This window comes from Macaca nemestrina, chromosome 4 (genome assembly GCF_043159975.1).
Source record: "Macaca nemestrina isolate mMacNem1 chromosome 4, mMacNem.hap1, whole genome shotgun sequence".
Lineage (NCBI taxonomy): Eukaryota > Metazoa > Chordata > Mammalia > Primates > Cercopithecidae > Macaca > Macaca nemestrina.
In genome coordinates this window covers 99756690-99773864 of record NC_092128.1, presented here as the reverse complement: position 1 = coordinate 99773864, position 17175 = coordinate 99756690, and the positions used below count along the sequence as shown (strand labels likewise).

The 17175-nt window shown below is 43.3% G+C and overlaps 1 protein-coding gene across 8 annotated transcripts in view; it reads left to right on the top strand.

Moving 5' to 3' along the window:
- Positions 1–17175, top strand: part of LOC105475793 (carboxypeptidase vitellogenic like) — a 206727-nt gene that overhangs the window by 100480 nt on the left and 89072 nt on the right. For all 8 annotated transcript variants that reach the window (XM_024790894.2, XM_071094980.1, XM_071094979.1 and 5 more), the window contains 3 exons: positions 595–653; positions 3602–3681; positions 10395–10461. In XM_024790894.2, coding sequence (XP_024646662.1) covers positions 595–653; positions 3602–3681; positions 10395–10461 — 206 coding nt within the window. The remainder of the gene's footprint in view (positions 1–594; positions 654–3601; positions 3682–10394; positions 10462–17175) is intronic.

Below are 17175 nucleotides of genomic sequence, written 5' to 3'. Positions count from 1 at the left end.
ATTACTCACATGAACTACACACTTTGTGGTTCAGTCACACTTAGGATCTGATAACTTGGAAGCAAGACGCTATCCAGGTGGGGGCTGAGGTGGAGGAAGGATAAAGAGCAACATCTGGCTGTCACTAAGTTTACCTTCATCTCATTTTTTTTTTTTTAATTTTGTTTTCTTTCCTCTGGGTTAGAATTTGGAGTGTGATCCAGTTTGTGACTCAGTATAAAGGCTTATGTGCCAGTTTTGTTGAAGTAGTTCTCTTCAAGAGATGGAGCCTTAAGGATGATTGATTTAATTGGACATACGGATATTATTGCAGAGGTGGTTGGTGGGTGTTTTTTCATGTTCCAAGCTTTCGTTGGGTTTTGTTTCCAAGCTTTATCTCAGGTGTGGAAACGCTCTGGGCTGGGGGGACGTGAAGGAGAGGAGTGGAGAGGGTAAAGGTGCAGGTGCCTGTTCCCCACTATGACAGTACGAAGCATGTTAGAGGGGACACCAACAGCTCACGAGGACCGGGGAGTGTGTTGGGCTTCTGACCGCTGTGAGGCCTCGGTGGAATGCTTGTCCACTCTATCTCACCCCTCTTCTCTGGTTTCACAGTGCGTGACAGAGACTTCCCCTGGACCACAACGCTCTCCATGCTTTACATTGACAATCCAGTAAGTCTGGGATGATCCTGTGAGCTGTCAGTGCTGGCCTCTCCTGTCTTTTACTTTTTCCTTTTTATTAAGTACATTTAAAAAAATAGATTTAGTTTTTCCTTTTCAAAATAGAATTTAATCTGTGAAATTAAAACCATTTTGAGATTTAGTTATTCTGTTAACATATATATTCATATCAGAGTTTGGCAGTTTTCCTTGCTGCCTTCTCTCATGTCCTCATTTTTTTTTCTATTGAGACGGAGCCTTGCTGTGTCGTCCAGGCTGGTGGCTCACTGCAACCTCCGCCTCCCCAGTTCAACCCGATTCTCCTGCCTCAGCCTCCCAAGTAGCTGGCACCTGCCACCACACCTGGCTGATTTTTGTATTTTTAGTAGAGATGGGAGCGGGGGTAGGGGTGTTCACATATTAGATAGGCTGGTCCTTGTTTTTTTTTTTTTTTTGAAACGGAGTCTCGCTCTGTCGCCCAGGCTGGAGTTCAGTGGCCGGATCTCAGCTCACTGCAAGCTCCGCCTCCTGGGTTCAAGTGATTCTCCTGCCTCAGCCTCCCGAGTAACTGGGACTACAGGCGCCCGCCACCTCGCCCGGCTATTTTTTTGTATTTTTTTTAGTAGAGACGGTTTCACCGTGTTAGCCAGGATGGTCTCGATCTCCTGACCTCGTGATCTTGGCCTCCCAAAGTGCTGGGATTACAGGCTTGAGCCACCGCGCCCGGCCGATAGGCTGGTCTTAAACTCCTGGCCTCAGGTGATCCACCTGCCTTGGCCTCCCAAAGTGATGGGATTATAGGCTTGAGCCCACCGCGCCTGGCCCGTTTCCTTATTTTTAATCCTATGAGATGTCCTGTTCACTGAATTAGATAACCCAGGAGGAGGAATTTGTTTCTTTTCACTGACAGTATGGGTTCCCTATATAACGGGTTATTATGTAGTGTCAGAACTTCTAATCTTTCACAATCTTCTAATCTTTCACATAGAGTTATAGATATACAAAGTCAAAATGGGTCTCCTTCACTTTTTTTTTTTTTTTTTTTTTTTGAGACGGAGTCTCGCTCTGCCGCCCAGGCTGGAGTGCAGTGGCCGGATCTCAGCTCACTGCAAGCTCCGCCTCCCGGGTTCACGCCATTCTCCTGCCTCAGCCTCCCGAGTAGCTGGGATTACAGGCGCCCGCCACCTCGCCTGGCTAGTTTTTTGTATTTTTTAGTAGAGACGGGGTTTCACCATGTCAGCCAGGATGGTCTCGATCTCCTGACCTCGTGATCCGCCAGTCTCGGCCTCCCAAAGTGCTGGGATTACAGGCTTGAGCCACCGCGCCCGGCCTCTCCTTCACTTTTTTTTTTAAATTTTTATTTTTTTGAGATGGAATCTTGCTCTGTCACCCAGACTGGAGACCTCCACTTCCCAGGTCGAAGCAATTCTCCTGCCTCAGCCTCCCGAGTAGCTGGGATTATAGACTTGTGCCACCACGCCTGGCTAACTTTTGTATTTTTAGTGGAGATGGGATTTCACCATGTTGGCCAGGCTGGTCTTGAACTCCTGACCTCAAGTGATCCACCCACCTCAGCCTCCCACAGTGCTGGGATTACAGGTGTGAGCTACCGCTCCTGGCCTCCTTCACTTATTAAGACAAGCAGAATGCTTCATCTCTGGACAAAAGTGATACTCTCCTTGGGGAGGTCTTCTGATATTGGTTCTATTAAGGTGCAAAATAGGAGAGAAACTTAGCATCAGCTTCTACAGATTTGGAGTATCTTTGTGTCCTTAACTAAAATCTTTAACTTCTTTCACTTTTCAGATGGTCCAAAGAGAACACAAAAAAAAGGGGAAAAAATGTCAACATGCTCGTTCCCCCACCTTGTTTTGTCAGCCTTCCATTTTCCTTGTCCACAACTGTGTATTTAAATAAAAGATGAATTAAACATCCTTGGGTGTTTGGAAAACAAAAACAAAAACACAAAAATCTTTATACCAGATAGGGAGTGCATTCCTTATGCAAATTGTTGACGTAAAAATAGTAGCTGCTTCTTTTAATTTACAGTTCAGTTGTCTGTGAACTTCCAGGTATAAGAAAATATTAGTTTAAAATTAGTCTTAATTATGTTAAAACTCCTTACCTACTGAAGATGAAATGGCTTAATGGCCATATTTCTCGAAAATAAAGAAAAGAAGGGGGAGGAGGAGGAGGAAGAAGAAGAAGAAGACAACATACAACTACCTTTTTCTCCAGCCTAGAGAGTTTCTTTTTTTCTTTTTCTTTTTCTGTTTTTTTTGGAGACAGAGTCTCGCTCAGTCACCCAGGCTGGAATACAGTGGCATGATTTCAGCTCACTGCAATCTCCGCCTCCCAGGCTCAGGTGATTCTTATGCCTCAGCCTCCCCAGTAGCTAGGATTACAGGCACCCACCATCATGCCTGGCTAATTTTTGTATTTTTCGTAGAAATCGGGTTTCACCATGTTGGCCAGGCTGGTCTTGAACTCCTGACCTCAGTTGATCTGCCCGCCTCAACCTCCCAAAGTGCTGGGATTACAAAAGTGAGCCACCACACCGACTAAGAGTTTCTTCTTGGCAGGACAGAGCAAAGCACTCTCCAGGGAGAGGAGACAACTTTGGATCTTTTGATACTGTAGCAGGGGATGGAAAAGATGAATTCTTCTTCCTTAAATCAACATATGGCAGAGTCTCCACTGAGGACCAGGGCAGCTCAGCCGCTGACCCCAGGGCAAAGCTCTGTGTTGCTGTTTTGTTTGGGTTTTGGGGGGTAGAGAGAATAGGTGGCACTCAGCATCCTCCTGGGAGGAGGGCTAAAGGCACGGGGAGATTATGGCAAAAATCTGAAGTCTGAGCTTGGCCTTTGGAACAAGGTCGCCTTCCAGTGTGGGACCTCCCTGCAGGTCTCTAAGGCATGTGTTTCTCTGTATTTATACCTGCTTGTCTATTTCTTCTGCAGGTGGGCACAGGCTTCAGTTTTACTGATGATACCCACGGATATGCAGTCAATGAGGACGACGTAGCACGGGATTTATACAGGTAACATGCTCCCGCTTTCTCTTGGCCTTCTTCAGACCAAACATTTTTCTATCTCAACAGGAAAATTATTCTAGCATTGGAATTATTATTGACTGAGCCTTATAGTCCAATTCCTGAAGATAATTTAAGGATACTTTCACATCCACACACAGCAGAATTTTTCTTTTTTTTTTTGACACGGAGTCTTGCTCTGTGCCCCAGGCTGGAGTGCAGTGGCGCGATCTCGGCTCACTGCAAGCTCCGCTCCCCCGGGTTCACGCCATTCTCCTGCCTCAGCCTCCCGAGTAGCTGGGACTACAGGCACCCGCCACCTCGCCCAGCTAATTTTCTTGTATTTTTAGTAGAGACGGGGTTTCACCGTGTTAGCCAGGATGGTCTCGATCTCCTGACCTCATGATCCGCCCGTCTCGGCCTCCCAAAGTGCTGGGATTACAGGCTTGAGCCACCGCGCCCGGCCAGAATTTTTCAATTAAAGATTATTTTTTAAAACTTTCAACCAGACCTCTGAAAGGTTTCTGCTTGTTTTCCAAAATTGTATTTAACTTTGCATTTCTGGGGAGACAACATCTTTTCAGATATTTGTTTGTTTCCCAGGATTCTTCTTTTTGTGGCTTTTGGATGCAATTTTTTACTTTCTGCTTCTAGTTCATGACTTGTCCATGCTGAAAACTTAGCTTGTTAGTCTCTAGTATTCTCCCTTCTTCTTGTGAAAGTTTTCTTTTGCTTAAAAAAAAAAAAAAAAAAAAAAGGAAAAATGTAAAGTTGTAAGTCTGGCCCAATAGTGTCCATATAATGTCTCCCTTTCTTTATTTACTCATATTAATCAGTGCTATTTTTAGCATTTTTAAAAAAGCAAATGACCTTTCTTATTTGGTCAGATTTTTCCAGTCTACAAATTATTACTAGAGACCAAATCCTTTCTGGTCACTAGGGCACCGCTTTATGCATTATAATAATTTACTAAATTATTATAATAATTTGCTAAAAGAACCCTAGTGGCCAGAAGGAGTTAACTAGCTCCCTACCCCACACCTCCACCAAGCACTCTGTTAATTACTACCAATCCCCAAAGCGAAAGCCCATCTAATAGGAGTCAGAGTTCGCTGATCTCTGACAAAAGCTTTCCGTTTCACTTTTCTTTCTCTCTAAGGCAGATAGGTGGCTGGAGGGAGAGAAGAAAGAACTACTTCCAAGCCCCTTTCCCAAAGATCTCTCCCTCTGCCCACCTAGAAAAGAATATGGCTGTTGTCTTCTCCACTTTTGTTTTTCACATGTTCCATGATTCAATCACTTCTATTCAGTGTCTAGGGAGATGCCCAGGACCCCACACTTCTGCTTCCATGTACAGTGGGGTCCTAGGGACATATTTGCCAAGTTCCTGGTGGGGTGTTCCCCCCAGCACCCCCTCCCCTTCCCTCCACAGACGTGACGGACGGCAGTCCTCCTCACAGGCTTCCTCAGAGCCAGGGCCAGGGCTCTCTTGGCACTGTGTGCTCTCTTTCTTCAGATTAGAGACCTACTCCCCACCCCCACCTCCCATCCCTCTTTGGTTTAAATCCAAACAAGCTCAGTGGTTAACTAGCAAACACCCTGAGGGCAGAGGTTCTGTATTGAAGAGCTGCATCGGCCCCCTCTAAGACAGAGCATCACTGCCAAGCCGTTTCTGTGTGTCCTTCCCCTCCCCCGAAGACTGTTACAGCTTCCAGTTGCCCCTCCATATGGGGATGTCGACTGCTGACATGTGGTCCATCTCCTCTTGCCTGACATGTAAAGGGAACCTATTTCAAAGCATCTATTGTTTATAGCTGTTGTAGTTCTTTTTGCTTCGGGCTCTTAGAACTGGAAAATAGCTAATCAAGGGTAGTGCAGAAAACTGATTTCAGCTGTTTCCTTTATAGTTTACACTCTTCGTTTCCCTTTGTGGCCACATTCTTCTCTCCAGCTCTCCAGATGGGTGTTTGCAATAAGAAGGTCGCTTGGAAACCTGCAAACGGGCTACTACAGGTTTAAAGAGTGGAGCTTTCATTTGCTCCCTTTGAAAACCAACTTTCATTTTTCTGAAAATCCCATTCTTTTGGACTATTAATAGTGCATGGCTGTAAGGAGACATTTACCATTCACAGTTTTGCTGCTTTTGTGTTTGGAAATAAAACTTTTTCACGAACAAGATGTTAAAATACTCTCCCTCTTTTCTTATTTGGAATGTGCTATTTAGTCACAATGCCTCTCTGGTTTAAAAAAAATTATGAAATTTATTAACTTTGATTTGGAGTACACTAGCTGGTGCCACTCTTCTTCTGCCATTGTTTACCAATTGCCTATTATGTGCCAGCTGCTGTTCTTGGTGCTGGTGAGACAGTAGTAAGCAATCCCCAAAGCCCCTGCCCTCCTGGTGCTTAGTCTAGTGGTGGACCTATAGTTATTTTCTTAGCAGCCAAATGTAAGCGCTACTATAGTTTTCTCCTACATGTTGGTTTGCAATGGGAAATGATATGTAGTGTTGCTCAACAAAGCTTCATAGCAATGCAGTTAGGAAGCAGGCTTCCTATATTAAATGAGAAAACTCTGTGTCCTGTGCCAGGTGGAGAGGATCATGGCTCAGCCTCACTAGATGTTGAATGAATGCAAAAGAGGGCTCCCCTCACCGGCTCCAACAGAGCAGCACTGCCAGGATTCCTGTTGCTGAGCTTGTGTTGGTCCAGTGCAGGGCAGGTGAGCTCCAAAGTGGGGCTTAGCCTGTGAGGGGTTTTGGCTTTGCCCAGAAAAGAATTCAAGGGTGGCCGGGTATGGTGGCTCACACCTGTAATCCCAGCACTTTGGGAGGCCGAGGCAGGCAGATCACCTGAGGTCAGGAGTTCCAGACCAGCCTGACCAACATGAAGAAACCCTGTCTCTACTAAAAATAGAAAAATTACCTCTTCTTGGTGGTGCATGCCTGTAATCCCTGCTACTCAGGAGGCTGTGGCAGGAGAATCGCTTGAACCTGGGAGGCAGAGGTTGCGGTGAGCTGAGATCATACCATTGCACTCCAGCGTGGACAACAAGAGCAAAACTGTCTCAATTAAAAAAAAAAAAACAAAAAAAGAGAATTCAAGGTGAGATGGAGGTAGAAGAAAACAGCTTTATTGAAGGGGCAGTGTTACAGCTCCATGTCTACTCCTGCAGGGCTACTGCCTAGTCAGAGGAGCAACTTAGGGCAATTTTGCACTCATATTTAAACCCACTTTTTTTTTTTTTTTGAGACAGAGTCTCGCTTAGTCGCCCAGGCTGGAGTGCAGTGGCGCGATCTCGGCTCACTGCAAGCTCCGCCTCCCGGGTTCACGCCATTCTCCTGCCTCAACCTCCCAAGTAGCTGGGACTACAGGCGCCCGCCGCCTCGCCCGGCTAATTTTTTGCATTTTTAGTAGAGACGGGGTTTCACAGTGTTAGCCAGGATGGTCTCGATCTCCTGACCTTGTGATCCACCCGCCTCGGCCTCCCAAAGTGCTGGGATTACAGGCGTGAGCCACCGCGCCCGGCCTAAACCCACTTTTAATTACATGCAGATTAAGGGTTGGTTCATGCAGAATTTTCTAGGGAATGGATAGTAGCTTTTGTGTCTTTGGGTCATTGCCATGGAAAGGGGTGGTAACGCTGGGTTGTTGCCGTCACGATGGTAAACTGACATGGCCCACTGATAGGCGTGTCTTATGGAAAGCTGCTTCTGCCCAGGCCCTGTCTTAGCTAGTCCTCAGTTTGATCCAGCATCCAAGCCCCACCTCTCTATTTGAGTCCCACCTCCTACCTCATGTCCACTGCCAGTGACTGTAGGTACACTTTGCTTGGCTTTGGTTGGTATGGAGCTTTTGCTTAGATTACCTGAAACTCGATTATCCTGAATGTTGCTTGTGTTTATGATTATGCTTCTCAGTCCATTAGAACTGACCAGATTCCAGTGCTGTCTTTGGGTCTACAATGCATGATCATGTCCACTCACCTTTTCTGCCCTGCATCCACCTGATCTCTGTTTAAAAACTTATCTGAGGAATAATTTTCTTGTAGTCATTCTTCCTTGCAATCTCTGTTTCTCTTTTTGGTCCTTTAATATACATTTTTGCGAGCAGAGAGCCCTCAACTAAAATTCTGTTTATTAGACAAGTCCTTGACACAATGCCAGCAAGGTGGCCAAGTGGAATCACCAGGAAGAAGCATGCTGCTTGTGCCATGTAGCTCTTGTACCTGAATAAATGCATGGAGTGTGCACGTGTGAACACAACGCTTATGTATTATTATTTTTGAGACTGACTCTCACTCTGTCACCAGACTGGAGTGCAGTGGCGTGATCTCGGCTCACTGCCACCTCTACCTCCCAGGCTCAAGCAATTCTGCCTCAGCCTCCTGAGTAGCCGGGACTACAGGCACCCACCACCACACCCAGATAATTTTTGTATTTTTAGTAGAGACGGGGTTTCACCACATTGGCCAGAATTGTCTCAATCTCTTGACCTCGTGATCCACCCGCCTCGGCCTCCCACGGCGTGAGCCACCGCACCTGGCCACTTACGTATTTTTTATATATATATATGTTTAGCAGTTTTGCTTCTAAAATTTGTAATTTTATTTGGGCTTGATGCTAGATTTTATTTTCTAGAAGATGCTCACCATGTAATAAGAAGAGTTCTTGACTAAAATACAGTTAAATGAGCAAATGGCATATGCAAATCTAATTTACTAAATTTACTTTTTTCATTCTTCACTCTCTTTTCAGAAAAGAGAGTGCTACCATGCTACCAAGTGCTTGCTTTAAAAAAAATAGCCAATTTTTTGGCTGTGAAATCAAAACTGTGAAATGAAACTTGATGATAATTTCCTCAAGTGGAGCCTTGCCTTGGAAACTTGAGCTGGAGAATCCTGCCATTTTCAAGATAGAAGTAACCTGGGAGATTATCTCCAAATAAGACTGTCAGATAAAACACAAAATGCCCAGTTAAATTTCAATTTCAGATAAACAACAAATAACATTTTAATGTGGGTATATTCCATGCAATATTTGGAACATACTTATACTAAGCCATTATTTGTTATTTATCTGAAATTCAAAATTAAACCATGTCTTATGTTTTCATTTGCTAAATCCAGCAACCCTAATGACTCTCCAGCAAATACTACAAGGAAATAAGCTTTAAGCTAAAGCCAAAGACTTAATTGAGATTTACTATGCTAAATTATCTATTGCCATTCCAACAAGTAGGAAGAGAGAAAAGGAAGTAGATTTTAGCCTGAAGGTTGGAGAGGGAAGGGTGGAGAATGAATGCCTATTTTTATCTGCGTTCTAAAGCCAGCTTATTGCCAGCACAAACATAGAAGCTATAAAATACAGCTTCTCAGATTTAGTTGCTATAAAGGCCGCTATAAATAATGAATACAGAAATACAACAAAACTCTACAGTAGTGTTTCATGGTGAATTTTTATGCAGCCTTTGAAAATTAATTATAGCTAGGATCATGGTGATTGTAATGACCCAATTTTGCCTCTTTGTAACCCTTGAACTTCGCCATCCTCCTGGGTTTTCAGAGCCTCCTTGCCTTTCATCTTCCCTGAATGGTTCATGGCTTTTAGTGTCTCAGCAGGAAGCTGGGCCAAAAACCTGCCCTAGCTTCGCAGGCACTGCAGTCTGGGTCAAAACACTCATAGAGCTACTGAGTTTCACAAGTTTTTGTTTTCCCTTTTTTTGAAATATTTTGTTCAAGTAAAGAATCATTTAAAAATCCACTGTCTTCTTGCTTACTATGAAATCACTCCTTGAGTCTGTTAAAATCTGTTTCATCACTGAAGTGGCTATTGGCATTCTTTTTTTTTTTTTTTTTTTGAGACAGGGTCTTACTCTGTTGCCTAGGCTGGAGTGCAGTGGTGCAATCTCAGCTCACTGCAACCTCAGCCTCCCAGGTTGAAGCGATTCTCCTGTCTCAGCCTCCCAAGTAGCTAGGACTACAGGTGCACACCACCATGCCTGGCTGATTTTAGTAGAGATAGGGTTTCACTATGTTGGCTAGGCTGGTCTCGAACTCCTGACCTCGTTATCTGCCCGCCTCAGCCTCCCAAAGTGCTGGGATTACAGGCATGAGCCACCGCCCCTGACCAGCTGTTGGCATTCTTTAGTAAATGTGTTTTTCTTTTTTTTAGCCCAGAGGCTACTGTATATTTATTTCAATATCTGTGGCCATTTGCTGTTTTTCTTTTAAATTATAGTCATCTTACAGTTTTTGTGTTCTTTGGTTATTAAAATGCTGACATTCTTGGAGCTCCAGCAGAAATGTTCAGAGTCCCCCACAGTGGGGGTTGGTAAGCAACTAAGATTTCCCTCACTTCACCACAAATCTGGGCTAATGGGATCATAAAGTTTGCAGAACTACCTCCAAGAATTGCTACGTAACATGTGAAACCTGTATTATTTGCTCAAGGTGCCCTCAACAGTTAGATGATCCAAACTGGTAACTCAGTGATTTGGAAACATGCCCATAGTACTGATGTCCACTTGTCCAAACTTCTTATTATCAAAGTAGGCCCACACGTATTGTGTAAATAAAATGTCCTACAGGAGCTCATAGCAGAGTGGTATCTTATTTCAAATGTGAAACCTATTGCCAAAGGGTTAGATTTGATATCCTAGCATGAAGAGGTCCTGAATCATTTTTCTGATTAATTTGTATTGTTTTTGTTCTTCTTTTTGCAGTGCACTAATTCAGTTTTTCCAGATATTTCCCGAATATAAAGATAATGACTTTTATGTCACTGGGGAGGTAAGTAGAAGTCATGTTTCCTTGTGTGCTTCAAACATCACCAGAACTGACATATATTATGAGTGTAGTTTGTTCGTTTAAAATCTATATACATATATACATGTACACATACATATCAATATTGATTCAGCCTATATTCAAAATTCTCCCAATTATCAAAATACCCTTCATAACTTTTTTTTTTTTTGGATTTGGAATTTCGCTCTTGTTGCCCAGGGCTGGAGTGCAGTGGCGCGATCTCAGCTCACTGCAACCTCTGCCTCCCGGGTTCAAGCCATTCTCCTGCCTCAGCCTCTTAAGTAGCTGGGATTACAGGTACCTGCTACTATGCCTGGATAATTTTTGTATTTTTAGTAGAGATGGGGTTTCACCATGTTGGCCAGGCTGGTCTCCAACTCCTATTCAGGTCTCGTGATCTGCCTGCCTCAGCCTCCCAAAGTGCTGGGATTACAGGCATGAGCCACTGCATCTGGCCCTTTCATAACATATTTTAAATCCCAGGACTCAATGCATGTTCTCATATTACCATGGGTGCACTAGGTAGGCTCAGTCACCTACCTTGTTTGTTGTCCTCGTCATTCATGGTGATGATTTGAAGAGTCCAGGCCAGGTGCTTTGTAGAATGTCCCATATTCTGAATTTGTCGGATTTTTTCCTCAGTGCTTAGGTTATGTCAAAACATTTGAGCACGAATATTACATAGATGGTGTGTACTTTCTGGTGCCTCACATCAGGAGGCACATGAAGTCAGTTTGTCCCACTGTTGATGATGCTAAACTGGATCCCTCTGTCAAGGTGGTGTCTGCCAGATCTTGCCATTGTAAAGGCACCTGTTTCTGTTTGTAATTAATTAATAATTCAAGACCATTTGAACACTGTTCCCTCAAAAAATGCCACCCAGTAGTTTTAGCATCCATTGATGATCTCTGTCTGAATCAGTTATTACACTGGGGGTGATAAAATGGTGAGTTTTCTAATGTATCTTTCTGTGGATATCACTTGGCATTCTTCCATAGGGAAAATTTTTCCCTTTTCCTCTTATTACTTACTTTTAAAAATAGTACTGTGGATTCACAGACTGTTATTTCTATTTGATCTGTTAAAATTTGTTTTGTTTTAAATGCTTTCATTGTTTTAAATTTGGTCACTGGAAACCCCTTCAACTGGCTCCTGTGCCCTTTTTACAGGTCCCCATTAGCCTCCAAGCATGTCCTTGCTTTTTGACACAAATGTATGTTCCAGAAGCATCTTGTACTTCTTGTACTTTCCCTGTCCTAGCCTTGGAATCAGTCAGTTCTTCATGGAATGCTGGTTCTTTTTCATGGGGAATGGCATTTAAAAAGCAAGTGCTAAGCACTAAGTGGCCCATTGCTGCTGGGATGTGTCTGTGGGCAGAGCTAGGAAACAAAATGACTTCATACTAATACCCATACTTCTGATTCCGTACCACGAGGTTCTCTTCTCTTTTCTCTGTTCCGTATTTGTTTACCCCTTCTCCCACATTGAGGGCTGTGGTTCCTAATGACATCAGTGTGTTTCCTCTTTTGCTTGCTTCTACAATATGCCCAAAATGGTTTCAGAATTACTACATGAGTACCATTACCAACAAGAAACATCAAAATTGCTTTCAATATTTTTGCTGCAATTATTTTTATCCTTAAATTGTATCTCACTACACACTTACAATAAAAGTACTGTGTTTAAAAGTTAAAAGAATTCTATCTTTTTAAGGGTGATTCTGTTAAAATTTAATACACAGTTACGTTCATTTGTCTATTGTTGGTTTCAATTTTAGGGTTTGCTTTTTTCATCCTTTTTAAGATTATTTTAAAAATAGGTACCAGCCAATCATTTAAGAACATAGGTGCAATTCTAGGTGCTAGGAATATAATGGTGAATAACACTGAAAAACTACAAAAAAAAAAAAAATCCCTGCCCTACATTCTAGAGAGGCAGACAGTGATAACTAAAATATGTGCTAGGTACTATACCATCAGGCAGTGACAAGCATCATGAAAGAGATGCAGTAGGGCAAGAGCCGGAGAGTGAAGGAGGTGCTATTTTGGGTAAGATTGTCTGGGCAAGGCTCTTTGACAAGGAGATAACGAGCAGAACTCTGAATGATGTGGTGGGGGTAATTTCTGCAGTATCTGTAAGAAGAGCTTCCCTGGCAGAAGAAACAATGAATGCGAAGACTCTCCAGTGGGGACAGGCTTGGCAGGTTCAAGGAAAAGCACAGAGCTGCCGTGGTGGGAACTGAGCAGAAAGAGGCCAGTGGATCCTGCAGGGCCCGGCTGCCTATGGCAAAGAGTTTGGACTTTATGCTAAGAGTAATGGGAAACCATTGAGGGTCCAGTGTTCACTGAAAGAACATTTAGAATCGAATTCAACTGAGCACAGATATATTGAGTATCTGCTATGTTTGAGGCACTGGACAAATATTAGGAATTCAGTGATTTATCAGACGTTGACTCTGCCCTAAATCTGAAGGTCTAATAATTACAATACAGATGAAAGGCACAATTAGAGAAATATTATCTCTGATCCACAAATCTTGAAAAAAGAAAAAAAAGTTAAGAAAAAAAATTAGAGAAGTAACTGTAAAGACTAATAGCCACAGGAAAGGTACCAATAGCTACCTCAGAATGGGATCCTCAGGAAAGGCCAAGCAGAGGAGATGGCAATGAAACCAAGTTTTGAAGGATAAATAAGGGTGTGTTAAGGCTCTTTTGGTTGCAAGTGACAGAAACCCTATTTAAAGCAGCTTTAGTGAAACAGGACATTGATTGATTTAACGTCAGGTGTGGCTGGATCTGGTTGCCCATACTTTGTCATCAGGATTCTGCCTGTCATTCTCTCCTGATCTATGTACTTTGCTTTGTACTTTTCTGGTTTCATTCTTAGGCAAGTTCTTTTCATGTGGCACTCCCGCTTCTCCATCCATCGCAGGGCAGGTATAGCGTATCCATTCAACTTCCCTTTCCCAATAATTCCTGCCCTCCAGATTCCTGAATCTCAGATGATCCACTTGGATCTCATGCCTATCCTAGAGCCACCAACTGGACCCAGGTGGTTGGAATATACAGATTGGCCAGAATGGTGCCTGAGGCCCACTCCACACCCTGGAAGGGTAGGGACTGGGATGGGGGCCCTCATACTCTGAACCGTAAGGCCTGAGAGTAGGAGATGAGTGGTCTCCAGAGGAAGATCCAAGTGATGATGCCAGAGGAAGGGCTGTAAAGATGCTGGCAAGCATGTCTGCGATGTACACTTTCAGGGAGGGAAAGAGGAAAATGGTCTGAGCTTTTCCAAGGGAATGGCAAGTAACTGGAGCTAGCAACTTCTTCTCTCTTTTTTCTCTTTATAAGCTATTTGGAAGGGATATTCTGACTGTTTGGCATACTACACTTTAGGTTTTTTAAGCCAGTTATGCAGTCAGGATGAGTTAGAACCTCTCCTGGTAATTTCTGGCTGTTCCTTGTCTTTTAACCAATTTCAGAGCCAGGTTAGGAAAGCGAATAGGAAGTGACACTCCCCATTATTTGGCAAAATATTTGGAAAATGCCCATTCTCCACCTCCTACAGAAGAGTGATCTACTTCGTGTGTAATGCCTTGTCTTGCAAATAATGTGGTGATGTCGTTAACCATGATGCTGATGTTGATACAAACCATGATGTTTGGTAAAGCTGACAAATCCCAGATGAAAAATTTGACTTGGTTATTTCACATCTGCCTTGTGGTTTTATGCCTATAATTTCCTAATGTGTGTAGAAGAGGACAGTTTTCTTTTTACCTTCCTTGCTGCCAGGATGAATACTTTTAGGGAAACCTGTGCCTTCTGAGTGATGAAGGAAGATGTGAGGTAGAGATGCCATTGTCAGTTCTTCCCTGAACTACATGGGATACGTTCAGTCTGGGGGCACTGCTCTTTCTAGAAGAAAAAAACACTAAATAATGATGCCTTGATGGTTTGTCGTGAATATTAGAATGCTATGTTTCTCCAGTCTCGTTGGTCCCATCTGGGTTGTCTTCTGTTTTAAGGCCATGTGGCAGAAAAGAGAAGTGGAAGGCATTCTGGATTAATCATTAGGAGCCCTGGGACTCAGGGCTGGCTTTGCTCCTCCCTGGATGATTTCAGGAAAGTCTTTCAGCCTCCCTGGGCCTCTGCTTTTCATCTAACAATCAGAGGAGTTGTTCAGTTAGATCACTTACAGGGATATTTTGCTTTACTAGAAGTTCAAATGCAGTTATTTAGACTTACTCTTTAAGCATCTGTGTGTAATTGCAGTTTTAACGTAGTACCTACCCATTTTCCCTCTCGCTGCTGCCACCACCAAAAAAAAAAAAAAAAATTCTTCTAGATTTTTCAAGAAAGAAAATTCCTTTCTCTTCTAAACTCTTCATTTTCTCACACTCTTAGGAAAGCGGAATAGTGCTGCTCAGTTTGTAGAGCCATCTTCAAAAAATAAATGCACAAATTCAGAATGGTTTTCTGCTTTTCAGTGTAAATGCACCAGACCTAAATATCTCACGTTTGTGTGCTATGAATGAGAGGAACCTGATGCTCAAGGGGTCTGGAGAAGCTGTTCAGAACCTTGATTTGATGTAAAGGAGTCTGGAAATAATAATAGTACCTACTGCATAGGGTTGTTTTGAGTATTTAACTAAATAATCCTCCTCAGATATTAGCCTAGTGACTGTGGTGAGTACCCAACACGTGATGACTACTATTACCATTCATGTTGAAAAGCTGGGTTAATATATTATGACTCCCAAGCACACAGCCTAATGCCTGTAGACAAGAGCTGAAGTGTTAATAGAAGCTCCGCTAACTCATTGCTGGGATATGGCATTGTCCCCTCTACTCTATGTCTATGATTTTGAAATCATTTTTAAAAGCAATAGTTACTTTGTCTAAAAAAAATGGAGCTTAGCAGTTGACATTAGAAGTTGTGCTTGTTTTTTATATGGGCAGCGGCAGAATGTGTCAGGACCCACCCCAGGCTCCTGCCTCGCCATGCGGACGATGGTGTGGCTACACCAGAGAAAGTGGCGTGGGCCTGCCCTCAGCGCAAAGGAGAGAGGAGAAGCTGCTTTGTCTTCTTCCTTCTCTTCATTTCTGCCCAGAACACCAACTGGAATTAATTTTCCCTAAAAAGAGACAAATGTGTCTGTAAATCACCCTCCTCAAGACATGAAAAAAACATACTTCAAAAAGAGAAACAAGCTGCATTTAATTCCCATAATTAACTTTCTTTATAAGTGTTATCCTTTCTGAGCCAGTAACTATTAGTGAGATTGCCCTTGTTCTTGAGGCACAGACACATTTAGCATCCTCTCAATTGTACGTGAGCCCAGGTAGAAGTTAAAGCAAAACAGCCCTCACTGGAAGGCAGGCAGGTGACGATCAGGGGGACCGCCCATTGTTCTCTGAGCCTGTGTCTTTATGTGCCGCTCAAGGGGAAGAGTCAGTGCATGTGGGAGGTTGTGGCAATGGATGGGAATGCTTCCAAACTAGCAGGGCCTGTGGTTAAAACGGGACATCTCTTCTCCATCAGCAGAAAAGGGCAGACTCTCTTTATAAACAGTTTTGCAACCATAATTTATTTGAGGACCCAATAGAGACAAAACTTTGAAGCTATTTAAAAATGAATTAGGGAGCATAATGGGCTACTTTATCTTCATCTGCATGGGTGAAGTCCCTGTTGGAAGTACAGTGTCTGACGACCTTTACTGAAGTCATCATGGCCCATTGGGTTAGGTGGCAAGCTCCCAGTATGCGAGAGCCATGTTTGTTTGTTTTATTCGATACTAAGCACAGTGCATAATGATGATTATAGAATGAAGTTCATGCAAGGCTGCCTTTAGATAAAATAAAAATACTGATATTTCTTTCTTGCATCTTTTCACCTCCCCCACCCCGACTTTTTTTTTTTTTTTTTTTTTGAGACGAAGTGTCATTCTGTTGCCTAAGCTGGAGTGCAGCATCACGATCTCGGCTCACTGCAGCCTCCAGTTCCCAGCTTCAAGTGATTCTCCTGCCTCAGCCTCCCAAGTAGCTGGGATTACAGGCACGTGCCACCATGCCTGCCTAATTTTTGTATTTTTGGTAGAGACGGGGTTTCACTATGTTGGCCAGGCTGGCCTTGAACTCCTGACCTGGTGATCTGCCCACCTCAGTCTCCCAAAGTGCTGAGATTACAGGTGTAAACCACTGCAACCAGCCCCTTTCTTTTTTAAACATTTTTATTTTAGGTTTGGGGGTACATGTGAACGTTTGTTACATAGACAAACGTGTCACAGAGATTTGTTGTACCTATTATTACATCACCCAGGTATTAAGCTCAGTACCCAGTAATGATCTTTTCTGCTCTTCTCGCCTCCGTTTCATTGCCCTTCTCTTCCTGCACTATGTCCCGGGCCCTCGGGACTCTCCTTTGGCCTCCCTTGTTTTCCAGGGCCATCCTCCCACCTCAGCCTTCGTCTCCTCAGTCTGTTGTGTACAAACTTCTATTTCTCCATGCTTCTTCCATCCCTGTCATGATTGTTCTGTTTCTCTCCCCATTCTGACTTGTTATCAGCTCATTGTTCCATAGAAAGGATCTGATAAATTAAACCCAATATGGTGGACTCTCAACATGTTTGCATTTGAGTAAAGAGAGAGCCTACCTGATGGATAGATATTTGTAATAGGGTAATTTCAAGCAGTGACA